Raw genomic sequence first — 26075 nt, 5'->3', positions numbered from 1 at the left:
ATTAAGCTTCTAATTTGGTAATACTGTAAAACAATTCATCTTCAAATACTACTGAATGAGCTAATAAGTATTTTTATCTTCTGATGCTTATCAGCAAAGCACATACCACATCACTCTAAATCATTAGCTTATTACTAAGTGGGAAAAAAAGATCTTAGATCTTGAATTCTGCTAAACGGCAAACAGTATCCAATTCAATAAAAATTTGAGCAAGTACAGTATATCCTTAAATAGCCACATAACAAAACACTGATCATGTCACTAATATCAACGTAAAAGAAAAAGAAAAAATATCTTAACATTGAGCTGGAACAATATTCTTAATTCAGGAATACACTAATTTGCAAAAGTAAACAGTAAATGCTTGCAAAAAGTAATTTCTTCCGATCATGTCACAACGAGAGGTCAGTGTTGAAAGCTCTTGAAAGCATGGTTAGCAGAAATTAAGTTTTATAAATTCAGAAGGACTAAGCTAAGTGATGTACAAAGAAATGGAAATATACTAGATCAGTATTGAGGTTATGAACATGGTCAGAGTTAAGAACTACTGGAGATATTTCATTTTTGAAAGCACCAGGTCCCAAGGATGAAAAGGTGCTACATGACTATAAACAGAGGAAGGAAAGAAATTTAAAATACATATAATAATGATTACCTAAATATTCAAAATAGTTACCTGACTAAATGATACTAGTAGTACTAAATAAGGAGATATATTTTTCTAATTGCTCAATAATTAATACTGGTTCAAATACCACTCCATCTTACCAAATGCAAAAGATAGTTGTTGTAAAGAGGCTACTGAACACCTTTACTACTCAGCTGACCCTTAAACCTTTCCAGCATATCTGACACATGCAAGACTAACCTATAGTAAGTTGATATAATACCAAAATGCCCTCTGTCTTTCACACATCCTTCGTAACACCTAAATTCATTTCATTGAATTTCTTGTTTTATTTCACATAACACTACAATAATATGGAATACAAATGGGCACTACATCAAAGAAACTGGGGTTGGTGGAGAGCCCCCAATACAATTGTCCTCTACAAACAAAACCAAGTCGAGCAGAGGCAAGCAAGAAGTCAGACTCCATTAGGCTTGATGGCATCTGACCTGCCTACCAATGGATTAATTTTTACTCAGCAATTCAGTATTCACTTTACCTTTAATAACCAGGTACTATTATGGCATATATAGAAGTAAGAGTACTATGAAATTCATATGGAAACAAAGTTGATTTGGAATTTACTGCAAGGGCATTCATGCCCACTAGTTCCTAGCCAAGGTAAGAGCAAATCGTCGAGCATTTATAATCATGTCTACAATGAAAGAATTCAAGTAGTTACACAAGCTCCCAAATCCCTCTCTCCAATCTCTTTTCATAATTCTTATAAACATTCCCTATCAGTAACGATTTATGAGTCACAGCGCAGATAATAGCAATATCAAGGACCCTCCACTTATTTTCTGTCTCATTTAAGTCAGAAAACCATCTCTATAGTAGCTAAAAACTGGGCATGAAGCCTGAAAACAAAAATATACCACCCCAAGACATTACTACATTTCCTTGCTGATGATAAAGAATCTTTAAATTGTTGTCTAGCTCAATAAAAAATTTTAAAAAGAACTTTACATTATTTTTGTGAAATTCATAGTAACACAATGACACATCACATACAATGGAAGTAATTTCCTCTGCCATGGCGTTAAAAATTATAGCATAAGGTAAATGAAAGGTTAATCACCCAGTTACATGTGATTTGAAATGAATGAAATGATTAATTTCTAACCATTACCAGTTGTTGAAAAGGTTAGTAACCATCTTCAAGCATTCACAAGAACATCAGATATGTCTACAAATCGAGAGAGAACATTTCATAATGCCCGTAACACACCCTAAAGTATATTTCCTGAAGGGGATGGTTAAAATGCTAAATACTACATAATATGACCATACTCACAAAAGACCATATGGCAAATTTTATTTCAGTGAAAAAATATATCTCCAAAGATAAAAGGGCCAAACTGAAAGATCAAATGCCTGCCATAAGAGCTGTAAGTCCTTGTTTTTACCCTTATGAAAAAAAAAAAAAAAAAAAAAAAAACTTTCTGATGAATAAAGCCATTTCTAAGGATATGTTAGATACCTTAGAGATCCTCCAGTAATCACTAACACATGGCTTCAGTATTACCGTCTGTAAATGAGTACAACTAGCACTAGGGCGTCCATGCGCAGAGAGACACAGCCGCAACACTCACCGATTCATGTCCTAATTTGGAGTTGAGTGAACTAGACTTGGATTCCGAGTTGAGGGACTCATGAGAAGCCATCTGGACGTGGGGTGGGGTTCCCAGGGGCGTTGTACCGCTGCTGCTATCGCCACTGTCGTGGGTATGACTGCTGATGCTGTTGCTGCCACTGCTGCTTCCGCTTGCAGCACTCTCGCTGCTGTCACTACCACTGCCGCTGCTGCTGCCGCTGCTGCTACTACTGCCTGCTTTGCCTTTAATTTTGCCTTGGTTTCCAGTCCCTCCTCCAGAGAACATAACCCTGATAAGAACATTTAGGTCAATTATACTGAATCAGTCACTACATAAATTTTATTGCCAAACTAATAGTGTCAGAGACTATGTCAGAGATAAGACTTCCAGGATATCAGTCAAATGTTGATAGTCCATTTTTTGACTGTTTCATAGATACAAACCATACCTTACATCAGACCAGTTTCAGTAGAATGATAGTCCATAAATTCAAATCACTCCCAAGCAGTAGTTAAGTACAGTACCAAGTTAAGACATCTACTCTCAGTTGGCTAGCCCATCACAAGCAGATGAAGTACGTAACCAACTGGCAAAATGAAATGGTACACAATACCAAATGAAACATTAAAACAAACCAGTAACTGTGTGATAGCCTCTCAGGAGCAATGCAATTTCCAGACACATCCTCACAGAAGAAGAGTTCTGAATTTCACCTGTTTGAGCATTCACTGGGTCCTTCAGCACTTCTACTAGTGGAACTAGTAACTGTTCATCTCCTGAGTACCCTTAAAATAAATACTGCTTTTTTTATGTTACTCGAAAGTGAAAGCTAAAGACTTCTGTTGGATACAACTTTCTCAGTCAATAATGTTTTCACCCCAGCACATTTACATAGAAATATTTTCTGTCTATGGGAAACCGGATCACTAAAACTGTCTCACATAAATGACTACTCACTCTACCATAAACTAATGGATTTAATTAGGAACCAATGTTACTTTAAATAATGATTTTATTTCATATTTAAACTCAGTGCTTTACAGAAAATTAGTGATTTTTCACTATTCAAACCCATTACTTTACAGCAAATCACCAGCCTCCCTAACCATTCTTAATTCAGCTCCTTCACAAGATGCAGATGATGACCAATTCAACTCATGGAGGTGTTAAGGAACTTAAATGAATATTCACACGTGCGGATGCCAACAGATTATTTATCTTGCCGGCTGTTCTTTTGTCTGTCCCTTGGTATGGATCACTTCATGTTTTTAAGAGCCCTGATGTTTCATTAACTCAGGAGAGGGCTCTTTCACGGTGCCTGATGACTGTGAATTAGTAGCATTGCCATTAGAATCATGCTTAGCAGTCTGCACTAGGTGAAAAAATAAGGGTCTTGGGCAATGATCTTGCTGGAAGCAGACTTACACGTTATTCAAGAACTCTATCGATTGGGTCTGAAATTCTATATAATCCTCTTCTCTTCCAAGATCTTATTATACAGTAAGTGCCTATAGTACTTTGACACCAGGCAATGACAAAGTTCTCTTTCATGATTGGATCACTTCTAACACAATCATCCACTTCATTTTCAAAATCTGCCACCAGATCATTAAGCATAAGCGGACCTTACATATAATTCCATACCTGCAAGAAGTAGGACCTGTCATTAACAACTCCCAAGTGAAGTCAGACTGTCATTGATCAGTTCATCAGGCAAGGTTGTCATTTAACAGAAACCCATCAATATTGCTAACCATCAAATGCTAAATCTTGAGTCAAACAATGTTTACTTCCTAAATAATGTACTGCTATTTTTCTTTTTTATGCATTAAACCAAGAATCTAATTTTTTTTTACTTGAAGAGGGGATTTGGCAGACTTCCTTTGGTCTAGCAGAATTGCACTATCACTAGCTATACTTGCACTCTGGGGCCATACTAACCAGACGCACTAAACAAAAAGTCTATGGATACAGAAGTTATTACCTGCTACAGCATTACTAACAAAGAAAAAATTCAAGGAATACATGGATTTACTGAGAGGCTTAAGGAGGCAAAGAAACAGTGGCCCCAAATGAATCGTGGGCTGGCCAAGCAATAAATAAAAAATACAACAATATGGTGTCAAAGTACCATAACTGCATCTTTCTTATTTTATTACTGAATATTTTCTGAACGCAGTTAACTGACACTGTTGGTGCTGAATCCACAGGTGACTGAAACTGTGGATAACACAGGAGACAACTTTAATAACAATTAATAGCATGTGCCAAGAACAGAAACTTACAAAATCCCATTAATTGTTCAAAAAGCTGGTGATATTTTATAGCATAAAGCTAGTTGTCAAGCATTTGCCCATCTCCAAGTGATGCAAGCTCCAATCCATTGCCTATATGTACAGTACTTTAAATAAGGCTTATTTCTAATAGCATACATCACCTTGACTTATGCTATACAAATAGTCCAAGCTTGTTGCAGTAAAAACATATCACTGTACTTTATCTACTTTAAATTTATTACAAATATGAATTCCTATAAACAAAGAGTGTTAATGCTACCATCATTGTGTAAGTAATATTTTATATAATTCTTCAATATCTCAAACTTACTATACCTTTTCGTATTTATTAAGTCAGCACCTCACTACTGAATACATTATATAGATTCAAAATAATGAAGATGAAGGAACAAGAGCAAAGAATATACAGTAGTGTAAATATTGGGATGGCTTAGTTAGTTTTCTAAGACTATGTTGTCAAATGGAAGTCAAAGACTTTAATTTTCTCTCCACAGCCTTTCTTTTCCATAGGACCCTTCCCTATCCCCACACCTTTAACCCAAACTTGCTCTAAACTCAGAACATGAAATAAGGAGACAATGGCTTTGCCAACATAAAAATATGCTCTTGCTGTCTTTCAACATTAAGTCTAAAGGTAAAATTAACAAAAACCTTGTCTTAAAATACAGTTCAATGATAAACATAATCTCTGGTAAATATTTTGTCATTTTTATCGTTTCTCTGCTAGTAATATAAAACGATCTGTTTTTAGAATGATTTCTTACCAAGACAGCAGGGGCAGTATATATAGCAAGGCAGTATTCAAATCTAGAGTCCAAATCCTGAGTCTACATCCAGTTTCATGTCCCCCAAGCTCTAAATCCAGAGTCATTCCAGTCTTTCAATCCAGAATAATTACAAGTTCCCAAAGGCAAAGAATATGTATACATACTCTTAAATCTTTATAACTTACCAGCCACCACCTGAATGTGGTGGGCTAGGTTTAGGCACTACAAAATTAGCCTAAATGTAACTACCACCATTAATATTAACCCCAGTATAAAATGATCATCAAAAAATTAAAAATTTAATTGCAGATTGCTGACAAAAGCATGTGATTAGTGAATAAGGGAGGGACAAGAGCACATGGTAATGAGAATGTGAGAGATAATTTGCCATTTCCACCAGGGAAAGGTGCAGTATTAAGTGTCAATGTGCAGTACTGAGCCCCAGACATTGGATGTGCAAAAGCCAAGCATAATTTGTGCTAGTCCATTGTTTACTCATCAATACTCTGCTTATTTTCATCTGATCTAACTTGAAAAACAACCTGCACCTTTATTGCTAATTGGTTAATGCATAGTGTTCACTTCATAAAACTATACAGTACCAGTACTTGGCTTACAAAAACATACAAAACGGAACACTAATCATTAACTAATCAGCTATGCAGGAGCCAGTCTTACATGAGGCTACATTGAATAGATACTAGCAAAGCACGGTTAAAGTATGAGTGTGCATTAATAATTGAAGAATTTTAAACCCCTGAACTTACTGTCATCGACAGGGCTGTCTTTGGCTGGCACGTTCTCTGCCTAAAGTAGAAGCCTGGTGATGAAAAACCAAGGCATTTATGAGAAATTATTATTATTAATCTTCAGAAGATGAACCCTATTCATATGGAACAAGCCCACGGAGGCCATTGACTTGAAATTCAAGCTTCCATAGAATATGGTGTTCATTAGGAAGTAAGAGAAGGTAGAGATATACAAACAGAATAGATCTCATTTAAAAGAAAAAATAAATGAATAAATAAGAGGTTGAAATATGTTATCCTTCAAAGTGAAAGGTTTAATCCATAGATACAGAAATGTTTGAAAGAGGATTGAAGTGAAATGTCCCAAATACACATGGTTCTGTCCAAAATGCTACAAAGTACTTTCACAATAACCATTGGTAATGACAATTAAATGCTATGAGAAGACGGGGTTAATTTCAGTCTGTTCAAAAGACTCTGTTAATGCTGTATTATCGAGTTGCAAACCACTAAATCTACAACACTTGCTGAGTGACCAACAAGAACAGAGTGCAACAGAGTCAAGTCTATATATATATATATATAAATATTTTTTTAAATAAAAAAATTTCTCCTGGCAAAATTATAAGCTTCAATATATTATCACCTATAACAATGCAGTCTGAACTGCATTTCAGTTCCTGTACCATATCATAATACTACTGATTTGGTTAGTGACAAAACCTCTATATACAAATTACCATATACTACGCAGTAAAAATTAAAACCATGAATGCATTTTGTTCAACTAAATAAATATCCACTACCATAAGCCTAATATGTTTTATAATATAAAAGGTCACAATCAAAAATCAAAATTAAAAAAAAATTACAATACACAGAAATACAAATAAATTTACTACACACAAAATTCTGCTTTATCACCACATGAAAGATCTGATAAGAGAATGCATCTAAAATATAAAATAAAGGCTATTCTTTCACAAAATAGAAATGCCCAACTATTTTACATCAGCCATTTCTGCTATCTTCACTGAAACACTCATGAAAATAGAATAAGTGAGGATTTAAATAGCAGATGATAACATCATATCTGGTGTAAATGAACATGTGAAACATCCCCAATGAAAGTGAACTTGTACCTTTATTACTGTACCATAATTTGTTTCCCTGATACAAGGGTCAATGGGAATGGCACTACAATAGCCCAGGCTGAAAAAAACAAGAGAAGAAAACAGGAAGGTGGGGACTAACCATGGAAGATGTATGTAACTGAATAAAATAGAATATAGAATTTACACCAATGGTCAAGCGCTGGCACCTATGAGATCATTCAGCGCTGAAATGGAAATTGAACAGTGAGAACCTGAAAGGTGTAATGGGAGGAAAACATTGCAGTTGCACTATGAAACAACTGTTAGAGAGGGTGTAAAGTTATATGGAAGAAAGAAAATATGAATGGAGGTACAGTAAAAGAAATGAAAGTGGTTGCAGCTAGGGGTTGATGGGATGCTCACAAGACCCTAAAGTAATGCCTACAATGCACCATGTGAGGTGCACTGACGGCACTATCCCACTACAGGGATGGATGGTGTGACAGACTTGGCTTGTAAAGACTACAAGTTCTTATGCATGAATGTAAAGATATAAACAAAACACTGTTAATATCATACAAATAAACAAAAAACATAAACATCATAAACAAAAGACAGTAAATAGCTCCGTTAGCAACTGAAGGGAATGGAGCCCTGTTATAGTCTGAGTAAATGTAAAGGAAATGGATACCCGAAAATAAAATTTACATAATTTTTGGCTTAAACAATATAGAAAAGGGTGTATATAATGCAGTACAGGTGAGATAACCTGAGATATATACTGAAATAATGAGAAATCTTCCATCTTTTGTTACTGTTTTAATGCTCATTACTGTGGGGCTGGTAATAAACATGGTGGAAGCTCCTCTTGAAAACTACTGCTGCAACCCTCCGGTTTGGTAACTACCAGTTGAAGGGTAACATGGGTGTCGTGTTCAGTACCAGCCAAGTAAAAATAAAAAACTAAAGACAGAAACAAAAACAATAAGATAGAAAAGGCAGTAGGGTAAACGAATGACAGAAACGCAAATAATAAGATAGAAATGGCAGTGTGGTAAACGTCTAAATGGCCACCATTTCACTTAAAATGACAACTTTTTTCACTCAATATCTAAGTTCAAAGCATAAAAACCCATCGTATAAGCATACCATTCAAAAGATTGAAACTTGATCTTTTGAATGGTATGCTTAAAGATGTAACTGTATTGATGTTTCACCAATTAAATATAGAGTGAAAAACTTGGCCATTTCAAGTGAAATGGTGGCCATTTGATTGTCGACTGGCAGGAACCTGGCTACAGGAGTAGTCTTCAGTTTTACCATTTCTCAACAGTATCTCTAGGTAGTAATACACTTCCCAATCTACCCCGTACTGTAATTATATATCCCACATCCTTTTTACAACTTATTCTTCAGATTAACCACATTAAACTAAACACGGACCTTAGTTACCCCCCACCCGGTATTCCCACCTGTAGGGGGTATGAATGAAAAACATGAGCTAAAATAGGTAGGCTACTGAGCTCAGTCTGTCATTGACAGTCAAGCCAATCGATGGGATAGGCCTGGCCTCGGCTGGACCCCCAAATAACCTACCTACCATTCTTGGAATACGTCTGTGGGTTAATTTATCTTATCAGATCGTAATTTGAGGCTTGAACCTTACGCGAGTGGATCAAATTAACTTCGGGTCACCGTAGCAGAGTCCCGACCTGTACTTCCTGACCTGACCCATTTCCTCATGAAAAATTATACTTTCCGAGTCGAACCGGCTGAAAATTAAGCAAATAAGAATTAAAGAATGCGAAATGACACAAATTTCTCACTTGTCTGTGACCCTTACGACGATACCAGGGTGGAGTTAATAAAAAAAGGGGTGGATTTGTTGACACTTCCGCCCTTCGCTGTCTCTTCTCAGTGTAAACAAATATCCGTCCCAGAAACAAATGAGCTTCTATAAAACCTCTTCTCTAATATTATTTTTTGTTAGTTCTATTGCTTTAAAAATAATCAATTAATTCTAGAATTATATAGATACAAATAAACAACAGCAATTTACTTTTAAACCAGTCAAATACAAGTAATAAAAGCATTCTTTGAATGAATCAGCTGCTGGCGTTTAACATGATTGACATTAAAAAACGACATCTTCGCTATATTTATTTTTCAACACTTATGCAGCTTTCAAAATAATAAATCTATTGTGGAATTATATACAGACAAATAAACAATAGAAAAGTACTTTTAAACCACTTAAATAGAAGATTGCCCAAGAATGTGTGTTTTCCTTGAATGAATCAGCTGTCGTTTAACATGATTGATATTAACAAAACGGCATACTTGTACGATGGGTTTTTATGCTTTGAACTTAGTACCTGCTAGAATAAAGTCAAAAAAAATTTTTATAATATATTCAGACATTTTAAAACCCCACAATTAATATCTAAACATGGAAACATATGAAATAAGTTTAATTTTATTGGCTACAATAAGTCTATTGTTCCATACATTAAACATCAAATTTTATTCGTTATATAAATTCCTATGAATTGAAAATGCATATATTATTTCTTATATGATTATTATGAGGTAGTTAGTCTTGGAAATTATGATATATATTAGTGAGGGACAGGGTCGTACTCTTACATAAATATTGGTTAACTTTACAGACAGTAATAGTGGTGATCAGCTGTTTATCCATAGTGTCAGTGTCGGCTTATAGCTATATTAAGTAATTCTTTTGCTAATTCAAAATTCAGCTTCTACAGTCACGGTAAGAATCGATCCTGAAACGTTTAATATTCACTTTATTGACCTTGCTGTCGTATGCCAGTGCCATATAGTGTCAAATTTAAGGCTTAGCCGAGACCCGTCCAACTTTGAACCTGTCTTGAGCCGAAATTATAATCCAAAGGGCTTCATAAATCGAAAAACGTCAAAGTATATGTCTGTTAATAATAATAAGGCAAGGTTTTTGTTGTTCTATCAAAACCAGAGTAACATTGGCTTGCATAGGTTGCTATAGTCCTAAGGATGTGCCTTATCCAAATCAGGTTGGGTTAGGTAGCCTTGGGACTTAGCTAGGTACTACCTACTAGGTAGGTATACGTAGCTAGGTAGCATTTACACTTTTCAGGAATACCTAGGTAGTCTGCCCAAGCGTGTAATGTTTATATATTGCCCTATTTTCATCATCAAAACTTATTTTTGTAACATAATCTTTTTAATGCGGGAGTTCAGAGTAGTTCAGCTATTTCTGCTTTGCCTCTCGTTTTATTGCCCAAAGTAAATAGGGTATAGCTATTCCTTGTGATATAATTAATGGTGATCTACCTTTCACTTGGAACCATTAGTTCATTACAGACTGTGCACCTAAGCAAATGACAATTTCCTGCTCCAAGACTCCATTTACGTTTTCTCCTGCAGCGGGGTTAGTGCTGTCAGTGCACTGTATGCGTTGCATTGTAGGCAGTACTTAAGGTTCTTCACAGCATTCCTTCAGCCCCTAGCTACAACCCCTCTCATTCCTTTTACTGTACCTCTGTTCCTGTTCTCTTTCTTTCTTCTCGCTTTCCACCCTCTACTAACAATTGATTCATCGTGCAACTGCAAGGTTTTCCACCTGTTACACCTTTCAGGTTTGTTAGTGTTGATTTCCCTTTCAGCACTGAATGACCTCGTAGCGCCTAGCGCTTGACCTTTGGCCTAAATTCTATAATCTATTGTATTCCATTTTTTCAGTCCAGAACCCAACAGGTCACAATATTTGCTTTATTCAGTGCATATTTTCCTATTGCATTCTCCCTTACGTCTCATCCACAGCATCATCACAGCCATTTTTAGGACCTGAATTTGCCCTTTGCTTCTTTTCTTGTTACTGTGAGATTGGTTTTGCTTACATTGATTTGCAATATTCTCTTATCCATTTCTATATTTTTATCATTTTGAGATTTTTTTTTCTTTTATTCTGGTATTGAGACTAAATCATTTGCATAGAGCCAAGTAGGGCCTCCCTTTTATATCCGTCTCCATATAAAGGGCTTCATGATACTAGTTACTTAAAATAAAACAATTTGTTTTGAACACCACCATAAATAACGTACATTGGTAAAGGGTTGCATTTAATCTCTCTATATCATCAGTAGTGTATTACATTTAACCGCTTATTATCAATAGTGTAAGATTTTACCTATTTGGACATTAAACTAGCAGTTCAGGATATAACCTAAACTGATAATTTAATGTCCAAATAAATAAGATCTTATACTTTTGATAATAAACGGTTAAATGTGATACAGTCGAACCCCACTTATTGTCACCTATTCACAATTTTTCTGCAGAACGTATCTCCTATTCGTGGATTTTTTCTTAGAGCAATATTCACTAATTAATGTATACAGTTATTTTCTTATTTTTGTGACTATGTATACATTTTTTATGTATTTGGTGTTTGAACTATTGAAATAGGCAGTTATAAGCATGTTTAAAGGGGACCTTTGGTGTTCGAACTATTAGAATAGTCGCTGGTAGTTATGGTCCCTATCCCCCACGAATACCAGGGATTGACTGTATACTACTGATGATAAAGAGGTTAAATGCAACCCTTCTTACCACTGTACAATATTTATAGCAACCTAAATTGGAAATTTGATGTCCAAGTAGGTAAAATCTGATACTATTGATAATAGGCCTAATCAGTTAAATGTAATATACTACTGATGATAAAGATGTTAAATGCAACGTTTCTTACCACTGTACGATGTTTATGGTGGTCCTCAAATCAAATGATGTGGAAAAAGTATGCAAGTTATTAACTTTACTATTGGTAAGGTTTAAATATAAAATACTTTGTAAGGAACCAGAAATGAGAGGGATGTTTGAGATTGCCTCTTAAGATTTGAGGGGTTTATTTTCATTATAGATTCCGTGAAAGATCCAATATCTTTTGCAATTATGTAAAGGGGCAGTGTCAGTTACTTTTGTATAGGGACATTCCCCAGCAGAAGCTGGAAACAGTCATTGAAGGTTGGTAACTGGGTGTTTAATTGGTAATAGTTAAGTGAGTGGAGGATCTCCCTCACCCATCCTAACCCAGTGCTTTTTCTCCGGCTACTGTTGAGATGGGGCATCTTTTTGCATTCAAATGTGAGTGATTTTTGAAGTTTGAATTACTGTAAGTGTTATATCATAATCTGCTGCACTCAAATATGAGTGATATTTAAAGTCTTGGGTTAGTGTAAGTGATATATCATAATCTGTCTAGCACAATAAAGTGGGAGAAGTTTTTGGAGTTTCCTGATATCTGTAGGCAAAAGGAATGGTTCCTGCATGGTGCTGAAGGGGGTTTCGTTTTGAAAAAGTATATCTTAGTTTTACCAGACCACTGAGCTGATTAACAGCTCTCCTAGGGCTGGCCCGAAAGATTAGATATTTTTACGTGACTAGGAACCCATTGGCTACCTAGCAACGGGACCTACAACTTATTGTGGGATCCGAACCACATTGTATCAGGAAATTAATTTCTATCACCAGAAATGAATTCTTCTGGTTCCACGTTGGCCGAGCCAAGAATCGAACTTCGGACCACCAGGTTGGTAGCCGAGCACAAAATGCACTCGGCCAACGTGGAACTGTTTCATTTTACAAGATATGAAGGGTTTCTGGCAATATAGTTGATTTTATTTCTACTGCATATGAAATCCTGATGTTGTTCCTTTTGTTCCTTTTCTAAGTGTATGCTGTCACAAAATCCTGTTGGAGAGACATCCTTGTCTTTTCAGTGTAAGTGCCAAGGTATCCTTGGTCATGGCTTTGAAACTGGCTTTGTCCCCCAAAGGGAATTGTGCATTGCTTGGGGCTGGGTTGTTTCTCATTAAAAGGGTAGATGTTTTCTGATTCTTACAGTGCATTATGAAATTGATATAGTGCAGAGTGTTTTGAGTTGAAGGATCTGACGTGTCATCAGGGTTTGTGTACGATTAGCCAGTGATCATTGTAATTTCATCAGTTTGATAGTTAAAATAATCATAAACTAGAACCTGTATGACTCTTTTCAAGTTGGGTGGAGTTCCATAATAAGTAGTGTGAAAAGGTTCTCCTAGCAAATGCAGTATGTACAGTAATGACAACTGAATACATTGTTCTGGACAATCATTCTGGCCATTAAAGCAAGAGGCCCATTGTGGTTGCTTTTGATTAGATTTTCGTTTCTAAATGTGTATTATTTTGGGAACTGGGGATACAAGAAATCAAAGTTGCCGTCACTTCGGTTTTTGCACATGTAGTGAAGGACACTACAGTTTTCAATTGCTTGTCTCATTTAGTTAGTTTCATTTCTGTGACATCCAGCGGTAGCCATGTCTTCAGATAATGACACCTTTGAGCGGGACCTCACCTGAGACACCTTCTGGACCAAACGCCCTGAGGAACTAGACCAACACGTTTTCAGAAAATGGACACCTTTGATTGGGACCTCACCTGAGACATCTCCTGGCCCTGGACCAGACGCCCTGAGGAACTAGACCTAACGGCTACCCTGAGCCATCATCTGAGTTAATCAAAACTGCCAACAGAAGACCTAGCTCGGGGGAGAGGCACGAGCATAGCATCCCCCAACACAAGCTTTTTTGCTTGTCACTCCGGCATAAATATGACCAAAAGCAGCTCAAGAATTGAGTTCATCTCTGGATTTTGTTGATAATGTTTTGTCGAACTGCAGTTAGACGTTAGCGGCTGTACTAAACATTCTCGGGGCTTACAACTCCAAGGGAAACAGTTCTCTGATGAAATGAATGGTGGTGAATCATTGCAACTTGCGTCCACAGATGACAGATGTGCCCTCACACAATAATTTAGTCGGTACTAGTTGCGTAAATACACCATTAAACATCTGCAGACTGGTCATTTGAATATGGCTTGCATATTACACATGTAATTTACTTTAAAAGTAGGATAAAATAGTTTTTACGTGCAAAACCTGGAGAGAGAGATTTGGCAGGTGTCCGCCTAATGCCCGATTGTTTTTTACAGTGTGAAGAATGAATCTTTAGTTAATTTACAAAGGTATAACTCCCCTCTTAAGAACACAAATTGTTAGTTATCATTGCAATGAATGATTCTTCGTTGTCCCTACAGAATAAGGCTGTAGTTTTCCTTGTAGAATAAATCGATAGGTGTTCATCACAACTGTCTTCGTAGAATAACCTAGATTTCACTGTTTTAGCAAATGGACCTTATTTTCAGCGACAAGTGTTCTTAACTTGTTGGATATGAGTATATGATGATAATAATGATAATAATAATAATAATAATAATAATTATAATAATAATAGACCAGAAAAGACTATACAGCCAACTAAGAGGGGAAGACAACCACCAAGAATTTCCTGAAGCCAAACCAAGTAAGAGACTCTGGAAAGCCCCAGGTCCCGTGAAGTCCATGGATACTGGCTCAAAAACTTCAAGACCCTACACCCACGTATAGCAGAACAACTCCAGCATTGTATCTCAAATCACCATGCACCCAAATGGATGACCACAGGAAGAACATCCTTAGTACAAAATGACAAGAGTAAGGGAAATATAGCCAGTAACTACAGGCCTATCACCTGCCTACCAATAATGTGGAAGTTACTAACAGGTATCATCAGTGAAAGGCTATACAACTACCTAGAGGAGGAGACAAACACCATCCCCCACCAACAGAAAGGCTACAGAAGGAAGTGTAGGGGCACAAAAGACCAGCTCCTGATAGACAAAATGGTAATGAAGAACAGTAGGAGAAGGAAAACCAACCTAAGCATGGCATGGATAGACTATAAGAAAGCCTTCGACATGATACCACACACATGGCTAATAGAATGCCTGAAAATATATGGGGCAGAGGAAAACACCATCAGCTTCCTCAAAAATACAATGCGCAACTGGAATACAATACTTACAAGCTCTAGAATAAGACTAGCAGAGGTAAATATCAGGAGAGGGATCTTCCAGGGCGACTCACTGTCCCCACTACTCTTCGTAGTAGCCATGATTCCCATAACAAAAGTACTACAGAAGATGGATGCCGGGTACCAACTCAAGAAAAGAGGCAACAGAATCAATCTGATGTTCATGGACGACATCAAGCTGTATGGTAAGAGCATCAAGGAAATAGATACCCTAATCCAGACTGTAAGGACTGTATCTGGGGACATCAGGATGGAGTTTGGAATAGAAAAATGCGCCTTAGTCAACATACAAAAAGGCAAAGTAACGAGAACTGAAGGGATAAAGCTACCAGATGGGAGCAACATCAAACACATAGATGAGACTGGATACAAATACCTGGGAATAATGGAAGGAGGAGATATAAAACACCAAGAGATGAAGGACACAATCAGGGAAGAATATATGCAGAGACTCAAGGCGATACTCAAGTCAAAACTCAACGCCAGAAATATGATAAAAGCCATAAACACATGGGCAGTGCCAGTAATCAGATACAGCGCAGGAATAGTGGAATGGACGAAGGCAGAACTCCGCAGCATAGATCAGAAAACCAGGAAACATATGACAATACACAAAGCACTACACCCAAGAGCGAATACGGACAGACTATACATAACACGAAAGGAAGGAGGGAGAGGACTACTAAATATAGAGGACTGCGTCAACATCGAGAACAGAGCATTGGGGCAATATCTGAAAACCAGTGAAGACGAGTGGCTAAAGAGTGCATGGGAAGAAGGACTAATAAAAGTAGACGAAGACCCAGAAATACACAGAGACAAGAGAACGACAGACAGAACAGAGGAGTGGCACAACAAACCAATGCACGGACAGTACATGAGACAGACTAAAGAACTAGCCAGCGATGACACATGGGAATGGCTACAGAGGAGAGAGCTAAAGAAGGAAACTGAAGGAATGATAACAGCGGCACAAGATCAATCCCTAAGAACCAGATATGTTCAAAGAACGATAGACGGAAATAACATCTCCCATATGTAGGAAGTGCAATACGAAAAATGAAACCATAAACCACATAGCAAGCGAATGCCCGGCACTTGCACAGAACCAGTACAAAAAGAGGCATGATTCAGTGGCAAAAGCCCTCCGCTGGAGCCTGTGCAAGAAACATAAGCTACCTTGCAGTAATAAGTGGTACGAGCACCAACCTGAGGGAGTGATAGAAAACGGTCGGGCAAAGATCCTCTGGGACTATGGTATCAGAACGGATAGGGTGATACGTGCAAATAGACCAGACGTGACGTTGATTGACAAAGTCAAGAAGAAAGTATCACTCATTGATGTTGCAATACCATGAGACACCAGAGTTGAAGAGAAAGAGAGGGAAAAAAGAGAAGTATCAAGACCTGAAAATAGAAATAAGAAGGATTTGGGATATGCCAGTGGAAATCGTACCCATAATCATAGGAACAATAGGCACGATCCCAAGATTCCTGAAAAGGAATCTAGGAAAACTAGAGGCTGAAGTAGCTCCAGGACTGATGCAGAAGTGTGTGATCCTAGAAACGGCGCACATAGTAAGAAAAGTGATGGACTCCTAAGGATGCAGAATGCAACCCGGAACCCCACACTATAAATACCACCCAGTCAAGTTGGAGGACTGTGATAGAGTAAAAAAAAAAATAATAATGATAATAATAAAAATGCTCCTGATGGACAAAATGGTAATGAAGACCAATAGGAGAAGGAAAACCAACCTAAGCATGGCATGGATAGACTATAAGAAAGTCTTCGTCATGATACCACACACATGGCTAATAGTATGCCTGAAAATATTTGGGGCAGAGGAAAAAACACCATCAGCTTCCTCAAAAATACAATGCGCAACGGGAATACAATACTTAAAAGCTCTGGAATAAGACTAGCAGAGGTTAATATCAGGAGATGGATCTTCCAGGGCGACTCACTGTCCTAACTACTCTTCGTAGTAGCCATGATTCCCATAACAAAAGTACTGCAGAAGATGGATGCAGGGTATCAACTCAAGAAAAGAGGCAACAGAATTAACCATCGGATGTTCATGGACGACATCAAGCTGTATGGTAAGAGCATCAAGGAAATAGATACCCTAATCCAGACTGTAAGGATTGTATCTGGGGACATCAGGATGGAGTTTGAAATAGAAAAATGTGCCTTAGTCAACATACAAAATGACTGTAACAAGGACTGAAGGGATAAGCTACCGATGGGAACAACATCAAACTCATAGATGAGACGGGATACAAATACCTGGGAATAATGGAAGGGGAGGATATAAAACACCAAGAGATGAAGGACACGATCAGGAAGGAATATATGCAGTCTCAAGGCGATACTCAAGTCAAAACTTTACGCAGGAAATAATAATGATAAAAGCCATAAACACATGGGCAGTGCCAGTAATCAGATACAGCGCAGGAATAGTGGAATGGTCGAAGGCAGAACTTCGCAGCATAGACAAGAAAACGAGGAAACATATGACAATACACAAAGCACTACACCCAAGAGCAAATACGGACTGACTATACATAACACGGAAGAAAGGCGGGAGAGGACAACTAAGCATAGAGATTCGAGAACAGCGTCAACATCGAGAACAGAGCACTGGGGCAATATATGAAAACCAGTGAAGACGAGTGGCTCAAGAGTGCATGCGAAGGACTGATAAAAGTAGAAAACCCAGAAATATACAGAGACAGGAGAATGACATGCAGAACAGAGGAGTGGCACAACAAACCAATGCACGGACAATACATGAGACAGACTAAAGAACTAGCCAGCGATGACACATGGCAATGGCTACTGAGGAGAGAGCTCAAGAAGGAAACTGTAGGAATGATAACAGCGGCACAAGATCAGGCCCTAAGAACCAGATATGTTCAAAGAACGATAGATGGAAATAACATCTCTCCCATATGCAGGAAGTGCAATACGAAAAATGAAACCATAAACCACGTAGCAAGCGAATGTCCGGCACTTGCACAGAACCAGTACAAAAAGAGGCATGATTCAGTAGTAAAAGCCCTCCACTGGAGCCTGTGCAAGAAATACCAGCTACCTTGCAATGATAAGTGGTACGAACACCAACCTGAAGGAGTGATAGCAAACGATTAGGCAAAGATCCTCTGGGACTATGATATCAGAACAGGTAGGGTGATACGTGCAAATAGACCAGACCTGACGTTGATTGACAAAATCAAGAAGAAAGTATCACTCATTGATGTTGCAATACCATGAGACACCAGAGTTGAAGAGAAAGAAAGGAAAAAAATGGATAAGTATCAAGACCTGAAAATAGAAATAAGAAGGATGTGGGATATGCCAGTGGAAATTGTACCCATAATCATAGGAATACAAGGCACGATCCCAAGATCCCTGAAAAGGAATCTGGAAAAATTAGAGGCTGAAGTAGCTCCATGACTGATGCAGAAGAGTGTGATCCTAGAACGGCGTACATAGTAAGAAAAGTGATGGACTCCTAAGGAGGCAGGATGCAACCCGGAATCCCACACTATAAATACCACCCAGTCGAATTGGAGGACTGTGATAGATAAAAAAAATATATTAGTAATAATAATTATAATAATAATTTCGTCGTTCAATTATAAAACAAAATTACAGAAGAGCTTACGAGAGCGAGCTTTAAATGTGGTCTGTAATTGTCAGTTTCACAATTTTATAGAACACAATCTTCGTGTGTTTGACGGCCTGAGTGACAGGCAAGTTCGTACTTGCCGTATTTTTCAGAGAATAGGCCTATATCATTCAGCATCGAATCTGTTAAACCACAAGCCTTGTGGATTTCAAAGAATAGGCCTATATCATTCAATAGCGACTAATAAACCTCAAGCCTTGTGGATGTAGATAATAGGCCTATTTCGTTCAGTATCGAATCTATTAGACCTCAAGCCTTGTGGATGTCAGAGAATAGGCCTATTTCGTTCAATACCGAATTTATTAAACCTCAAGCCTTGTGGATGTAGAGAATAGGCCTATTTCGTTCAGTATCAAATCTATTAGACCTCAAGCCTTGTGGATGTCAGGATCAAGCCTATTTTCGTTCAGTATCAAATCTATTTAGACGCCTCAGCCTGTGGGATGTCAGAGAATAGGCCTATTTCGTTCAATACCGATTTTATTAAACCTCAAGCCTTGTGGATATCAAAGAATAGGCCTATATCATTCAGTATCGAATCTATTAAACCTCATGCCTTGTGGGTGTCAGAGAACAGGCCTATTTCTTTCAGTATCCAATGTATTAAACGTCAAGCCTTGTGGATTTCAAAGAATATGCCTATTTCGTTCAATATTGAAGTACCTTGAGCCTAATCCTCCGCGCAAGAACAGGTCGCTTATATAGTTTAGTATACAATATGAATATATGGAAGAATCTGCCATCGTGAAAATGGTTATTGCCTGTATCGTTAGATTAAGGCAGTTTTGAGCTGGCACAGGCTCTTGCTTCTCAGCAGCCTGTAAATTTATATGTAGAACTGTACAATAGCGATGTTGTTGCACCTGCAGTCGGCAAAGAACGCACCCGAAGCTATTATAGTTAGGCTTTTAGAACCTTAGGAACGAGACCAATGTCCCTTCACCTTGCCCATTTGGCGCGTCGAATCTAGTAGCCTGGTCTAGGGTTGGTGTGGACGGGGAAGGGGAATTCTCAGAGTATTGGGGAAGGGACAGGGAGGGGGGTTTTGTAGGAGGGGAGGGGGGAGTTCGGGTAGGGGTATTTTTAAACCTCAGCGGCTGAAGGGAAAATCAACGAGACACCAGTGGATTCTGGGGGGGAAATGTTGTTTCTTCTTGTAAATCCCTGCGTCAGTTTGTGTTGTTGTGACCTGCTGCTCAGGGTTTTGCATTGTACTTTTGAATTGCTTGATGGTTTACTTTAGCTTTGGGATTATTATATATATATATCTATATATATAATATGATATTATAAAATTCTACCTCAGGAATAACATATACTCAAGGGGGAATTATAATTGATAAGTGCTTTTTTTTTTTCTTTCTTTTTTTTTTTACCAACGAGCTATCAGGAGACGTATAAGTTGATGGTGCATACACCTGTCGAATTCAGGTTTTTATACGTTGAATTGATATCAGCCCACAACAATTCGTAAGCAGCTACGTGTTCCAAAAACACCAGTCACTTATCAAGGTATATCAGGGAGAAGGTGGGGTTTGATTCCATCGACTCTTAAGTACAGAATTCTGAATTCAAACGGCATACGGTTAGCCACTTGATCACACAGTAACCTCTGACTATTATTTAATCTTCCCGTAAGGGGGTAGCGCTGTCAGTGCACCTCATGCAGTTTGCTGTAGGCATTGCTTAAGAATTTTGCAGCGTCCCCTCGGCCTACAGCTGCAGCCCCTTTCATTCCGTTTACTGTACCTCCATTCATATTCTCGTTCGTTCATCTGGCTTGCCACCCTATCCTGCCAATTGATTCTAGTTTTCTTCCCGTTACACCTTTCAGACCTTTTTACTCTGTGAATGTCCTCTTAGGTACCAGTGCTTGGCCTTTGGCCTAAATTCTATATTATGGTCTATACTCTGCTTCGAAAATGAGATCGGTTCTTTCCATTTTACACGGTTGAGCGAATTCTTTGTCATGAGGTTTGCGTGACAATTCGTGACAAATTATCGGTAAACTTCACATTTCAATTTCATTCTGTCTCCTTTATGAATGAACGTCTCACCGATTAGTGAATTGAGATCCTACAAATACTACTCTTCCATTCATGAGAATGTATGAACGTCAGCAGTACGATTGATTCATGACAGCAACCTTTGGTGGATAGATACCAACTTAAAAGTCGCGTATGTGGTTGTGTTTTTCACGCTTGAGAGTGAATAGAAAATGCAGATATTCAACGCAGTTTTGGGTGAAATCATATATACGTATATCTGAAACGGGAAACTTTGTACGTCTCATAGGACTTGAAGTTTGCGGATCTCGACTCGCTGTTGGGAGGGCGTTGGCGCTAAGTCTAATAATGATCAGTCTGGTTCTTCATATGTTATCATATACTTACCCCTACGTGGGAATTGTTTTCGTGTTCTCGCAATTACTTTGATAAGTCTCTCGTGTGAATGTGAATGCTGTGTTCATCAAAAGGCGTAGAGTTTTGTCTTGTGAGTTACAAAATAACGCGGGCTAATATATAACGAATAAAAGAATTCAAAGGGTAATCTTTACGTCAGCACATGTTATATCAGTGTCGAAGATATACTTTTCTTTATCCTTCCAAATGATCAAGAACTTCTTCCTAAAGACGTCTTCACACGGATTTCCTAAGTCACTATTCTGCGAAGGACGTTAGGTAGTCTGAGAGGGATTCCCTTTGCGAGTAGATAGTCTGAGAGGGATTCCCTTTGCAAGCAGATAGTCTGAGAGGGATTCCCTTGCGAGCAGATAGTCTGAGAGGAATTTTCCTTGAGAGTAGATAGTCTGAGAGGGAGTCCCTGGCGAGTAGATAATCTGAGAGGATTCCTTCAAGAGTAGATGGTCTGAGAGGAATTCCCTTGCAAGTAGATATTCTGAGAGGGATTCCCACAAGAGTAGATAGCTTGAGAGGGATTTTCCTTAACAGTAGATAGTCTGAGACGGATTCCCACAAGGGTAGATAGTCTGAGAGGGATTTTCCTTGAGAGTAGATAGTCTGAGAGGGATTCCCTTCCGAGTAGATAATTTGAGAGGAGTCCTTCGAGAGTAGATGGTCTGAGAGGGATTCCCTTGCAAGTAGATAGTCTGAGAGGAATTTTCCATAAGAATATATAGTCTGAGAGGGAATCTCTTGAGAGCAGATTGACTGAGAGAGATTCCCTTGTGAGCAAATAGTCTGAGAGGTATTCCCTTGAGAGCAGATAGTCTGAGTGGGATTTCCTTTGCGATGATCCCATCTGAGAGGGGATTCCCTGCGAGCCCCATAGTCTGAGAGGGATTTTGTTCCTTTGCGATTAGATAGTCTGAGAAGATCCTTTAAGAGGTTAGATAGTCTTGAGAGGGATTCCCTTGGGGAGTAGATAGGTCTGAGAGGGATTCCCTTGATAGTAGTATAGTCTCTTTGAGAGGGATTTTCCCTTGAGAGGGTAGATAGTCTGAGAGGGTTCCCTTGAGGAGGTTAGATAGTTGTTGAAAAAAAAAAGGGTGGATTCTTTGAGGGTAGATAGTCTGAGAGGGATTCCCCTTGAGAGTAGATAGTCTGAGAGGGATTCCCCTTTGGGAGATAAGAATAGTCTGAGATTCCCTTGGGAGTAAGAGTCCCTTGAGAGGGATTCCCTGGAGTAGATGTCTGAGAGGGATTCCCCAACTTGATTTTATAGATAGTGTTAGAGGGATTCCCTTGGGAGTAATAGTCCTGAGGGATTCCTTGGGATAGATAGTGTGGAGAAGGGATTCCCCTTTGGGAGAGTAGAAGGGTTGGGTGAGAGGGATTCCCTTGGGAGTATAGTCTGAGAGGATTCCCTTGAGAGTAGATAGTCTGAGAGGGATTCCCTTGGGAGTAGATAGTCTGAGAGGGATTCCCTTGAGAGTAGATAGTCTGAGAGGGATTCCCTTGAGAGTAGATAGTGTGAGAGGGATTCCCTTGGGAGTAGATAGTCTGAGAGGGATTCCCTTGAGAGTAGATAGTCTGAGAGGGATTCCCTTTTGAGAGTGGATATCCCGTCTGAGAGGGATTCCCCCTTTGAGAGTGAGATATGTGAGAGGGATTCCCTTGAGAGTAGATAGTCTGAGAGGGATTCCCTTGAGAGTAGATAGTCTGAGTGGGATTCCCTTGAGAGTAGATAATCTGAGAGGATTCCTTTGAGAGTAGATAGTCTGAGAGGGATTCCCTTGCGAGCAAATAGTCTGAAAGGGATTCCCTTGCGAGCAGGTAGTCTAAGAGGGATTCCCTTGAGAGTAGATAGTCTCAGAGGGATTCCCTTGCGAGTAGATAGTCTGAGAGGGATTCCCTTGCGAGTAGATAGTCTGAGTGGGATTCCCTTGAGAGTAGAAGTGTGTGTGTGTGTGTGTGTATGCATTTAAAATTATTCAACGGATCGCCGTTGATTCAATAAGCCTTTTATTTATGCTATTATCTTTATTTATTAAATAAGAAAATGGTCTCTGTTTATTAAAAAGAAAACGAAGGTCTTTATTAATGAAATAAAAAACGTAGTCCCTGATTACTGATGGTACGTATCTGGGTACTGTATGTATCGCCTATCTTAAGAGACTTTAAATGCTTTCGAAGTTGGAATAGGCACGAAACTCTTTGCGTGTCTTGTCAGTTCTTAGCTAGTTCCTCCTCCTCCGCTTACTTCCTTCCTTCCTACCTTCCTTCCACTTCTCTCTTGCCATTTTTGCTTGCCCTTCAAGGCCTAGTTAGATGCTGCATATTTCGTTTTGGAAGATTTGCGTGCTCTCTCTCTCTCTCTCTCTCTCTCTCTCTCTCTCTCTCTCTCTCTCTTCTCTCAGTTCTGTATTTCATTATCTCTAAGTGCGATACATACGAACAAAGAGCTTGAGTCTAGAAGGATGACGTCATCACGCGAGCCGAGGCGAAGTGACTTACTGTTGTCAATGGCATTAGGCTGATTAGATGACTCCCACATCGCAACATGCTTGAAGGCTCTCTCTCTCTCTCTCTCTCTCTCTCTCTCTCTCTCTCTCTCTCTCTCTCTCTCTCTCTCTCTGGTCGTTGGTGTCTCTAAAGAATAATGAGGGAGTTGCCACACTCGTATTTGAGATGTTAAGATTACTCTATCCTAACTCCAACAGATAAAACATATATCTGTTTTCCATTAAATTATGGTTTTGATTATGTACTAAGGCTATATATTTTGAAAATATTATTTAGTTGTTTGTGTATTTACTTATTTTCGTTTCTTCCCCAAAGCCAGCGATGTTATCAACAGTAAAGTTACAATACATCTCGGAGATAAGTCTACAAAATAGCTTAGTCTCCGTTGCAACCTACTGTTTCCTCTTGTAAAGTTAAGCTGTGGGTTCCTTCTCACTCCTCCTGACTGACTTTTAGAGAGAGAGAGAGAGAGAGAGAGAGAGAGAGAGAGAGAGAGAGAGAGAGAGAGAGAGAGAGAGAGAGAGAGCCTTCAAAGTTCAAACCAGCCTTCTCTTGCAGTCCGTTACAACTAGTGGCACGAGTAGGTGTGTGCGCTCGTCGGTCCGGGAGCCTTTTGCTAAGTTTCTCAGGTAAATCGTCCTGTAATTTGGCAATTTATCTATCTATCCGTCTCCCTATTCTATTTATCCATCTATCTTGTATGCTGCGTCGATCGCAACGATGCCTGTTTGTGATTATCGCGACGTGACAGCCTCTTTCTTTAATGGTATCGCACATTTTCTGTACTGATATCGTACACTTCATACTTTTGACCGCTGTCAGATTTATAGTTCTGTCCGCTCCTGTCAGATTCGTAAGTCACCACAGACAGCTTCTGATTAATGGCAGTGCTGACAGACGTGATACCTCTGGCCCCTGTCAGTTTTCTGTCGGTGTTAGCCAAGTGGAAAAGACATTTTTTATATATCGGTTGGTAAATCTTGCAATAGCGTTTGTGGTTTTAGATGTTTTTATACGAGATTTATGTTTTTTTAGGTCTGACAAAAAATGGTGGAGGGTGCTATTGTCAATTTTCAAGTTTTTTTAGGATTTAGAAATCGCTCTAGCTTATAATTTATCAGTTTGAGCTAAAAAAAAAAATGGGAGGAAGTTATTGAACAAACTTATCGAATGTTGGAAATCGAGTCGATTTTCGTGCTTTGCGAATACGTGACTTTTCATTTTGAAAAATCACTGATAGCTCCTTCCTTGGTGACACGTCAGGGATTCCGAATAAATTTTTGCAATATATTAAATCTCCAAGTATTAACATTTCGCTGACATTTGGAATTTGTTAAGCCTAAGAATCTGACAATATCACTGACACTCACAACACGATAACTCGCATTTTGATTTTTTTTCAATCAGATTCGCGAAATTCACTGGCAAATAACTATTCACTTGAAAACCGGCAGTCCTAAATATACCTGGGAGAGGGGGGGGGGGTGGGAATAGTCGACTATCCGTCGAGGACTAGAGAACCATTACTTTTCAAGGTGAATAGTGCCCCATTCTCACTTAGGATTATAAATAGTCGAATAGACGGCCCACGTGCTGCGTTTCTTACCCAGCTACTTTGGGATTCTCGCCGACGGCCAACGCAAAGGTTTTATTTTTTTATTTCTCTCTCTCTCTCTCTCTCTCTCTCTCTCTCTCTCCTCTCTCTCTCTCTCTCTCTCTCAGCTCTTGTTTCTGTTTCACCTTGTTGATTCGTCCGGTTATATAGGCTAGGTTGATGCTTGTCGCCAGAGAGAGAAGGAGAAAGATAGGCCTAGTCTGAAAAAAATATTATTGCTTGACCAGACTCTGCAGTGGTGAAGTTGCCGGTACGGGATTGAAGTCTGTTCTCTCTCTCTCTCTCTCTTCTCTCTCTCTCTCTCTTCTCTCTCTCTCTCTCCAGTGTATAGAATTATGTGAAGACCAGCGGGACGTGGATCCAATCGGCGTTATCTAAGCCAAGTCAGACAGCGCACTACAGAAAACCGTAGGAAGAGGGAAGTGAGGGAAAGAGGGGCGTATGTAGTACTGTAGGGAATAGAAAGCCTCTTTCTCATAGAAGAGAATGGAAGGATATTTGGGAAAATAATAGTGAGAAATAGCTCCTAGCTTTAGGTGTTGGAGTTGGAGTGATATATATATATATTATTGTCTTATTCCTCTATACTTTCTTCTCTGCCTGTGCTCACCTGTCATGACATGACGATGTATTTTTGCAATGTTGCTTCAAAGCATATTCATTTATTATATAATTATTTTTTTTTTGTTCGGTGATCTCAAGAAGAATGTATATGA

The 26075-nt window shown here is 38.7% G+C and overlaps 2 protein-coding genes across 8 annotated transcripts in view; one reads left to right on the top strand and one right to left on the bottom strand.

The window, feature by feature from the left end:
• LOC135214390 (myotubularin-related protein 2-like) overlaps nucleotides 1–9131 on the bottom strand; it is a 56895-nt gene extending 47764 nt beyond the window's left edge. For 2 of the 6 annotated variants that reach the window (XM_064248641.1, XM_064248643.1), the window contains exons 1-3: nucleotides 9002–9116; nucleotides 6100–6152; nucleotides 2266–2557 (exon numbers count right to left, since the gene is read on the bottom strand). In XM_064248641.1, the coding sequence (XP_064104711.1) occupies nucleotides 2266–2553 (288 nt within the window). In that variant the 5' untranslated portion in view covers nucleotides 2554–2557; nucleotides 6100–6152; nucleotides 9002–9116. Of the gene's footprint in view, nucleotides 1–2265; nucleotides 2558–6099; nucleotides 6153–9001 lie in introns of all 6 variants that reach the window. The other 4 variants (XM_064248644.1, XM_064248646.1, XM_064248647.1 and 1 more) reach the window with 4 other exon arrangements.
• A 705-nt stretch (nucleotides 9132–9836) lies between these two features.
• The window catches only part of LOC135214389 (ATP-dependent (S)-NAD(P)H-hydrate dehydratase-like), a 36688-nt gene continuing 20449 nt past the window's right edge, over nucleotides 9837–26075 (top strand). The window contains exon 1 of one of the 2 annotated variants that reach the window (XM_064248640.1): nucleotides 9837–9948. The gene's annotated coding sequence lies outside the window, so the exon portion shown is untranslated. Of the gene's footprint in view, nucleotides 9949–24225; nucleotides 24374–26075 lie in introns of those variants that run through there. The other variant, XM_064248639.1, reaches the window with a different exon arrangement.

Source organism: Macrobrachium nipponense, chromosome 45 (genome assembly GCF_015104395.2).
Source record: "Macrobrachium nipponense isolate FS-2020 chromosome 45, ASM1510439v2, whole genome shotgun sequence".
Taxonomy (NCBI): Eukaryota; Metazoa; Arthropoda; class Malacostraca; order Decapoda; family Palaemonidae; genus Macrobrachium; species Macrobrachium nipponense.
This window is presented reverse-complemented; position numbering and strand designations above follow the sequence as displayed.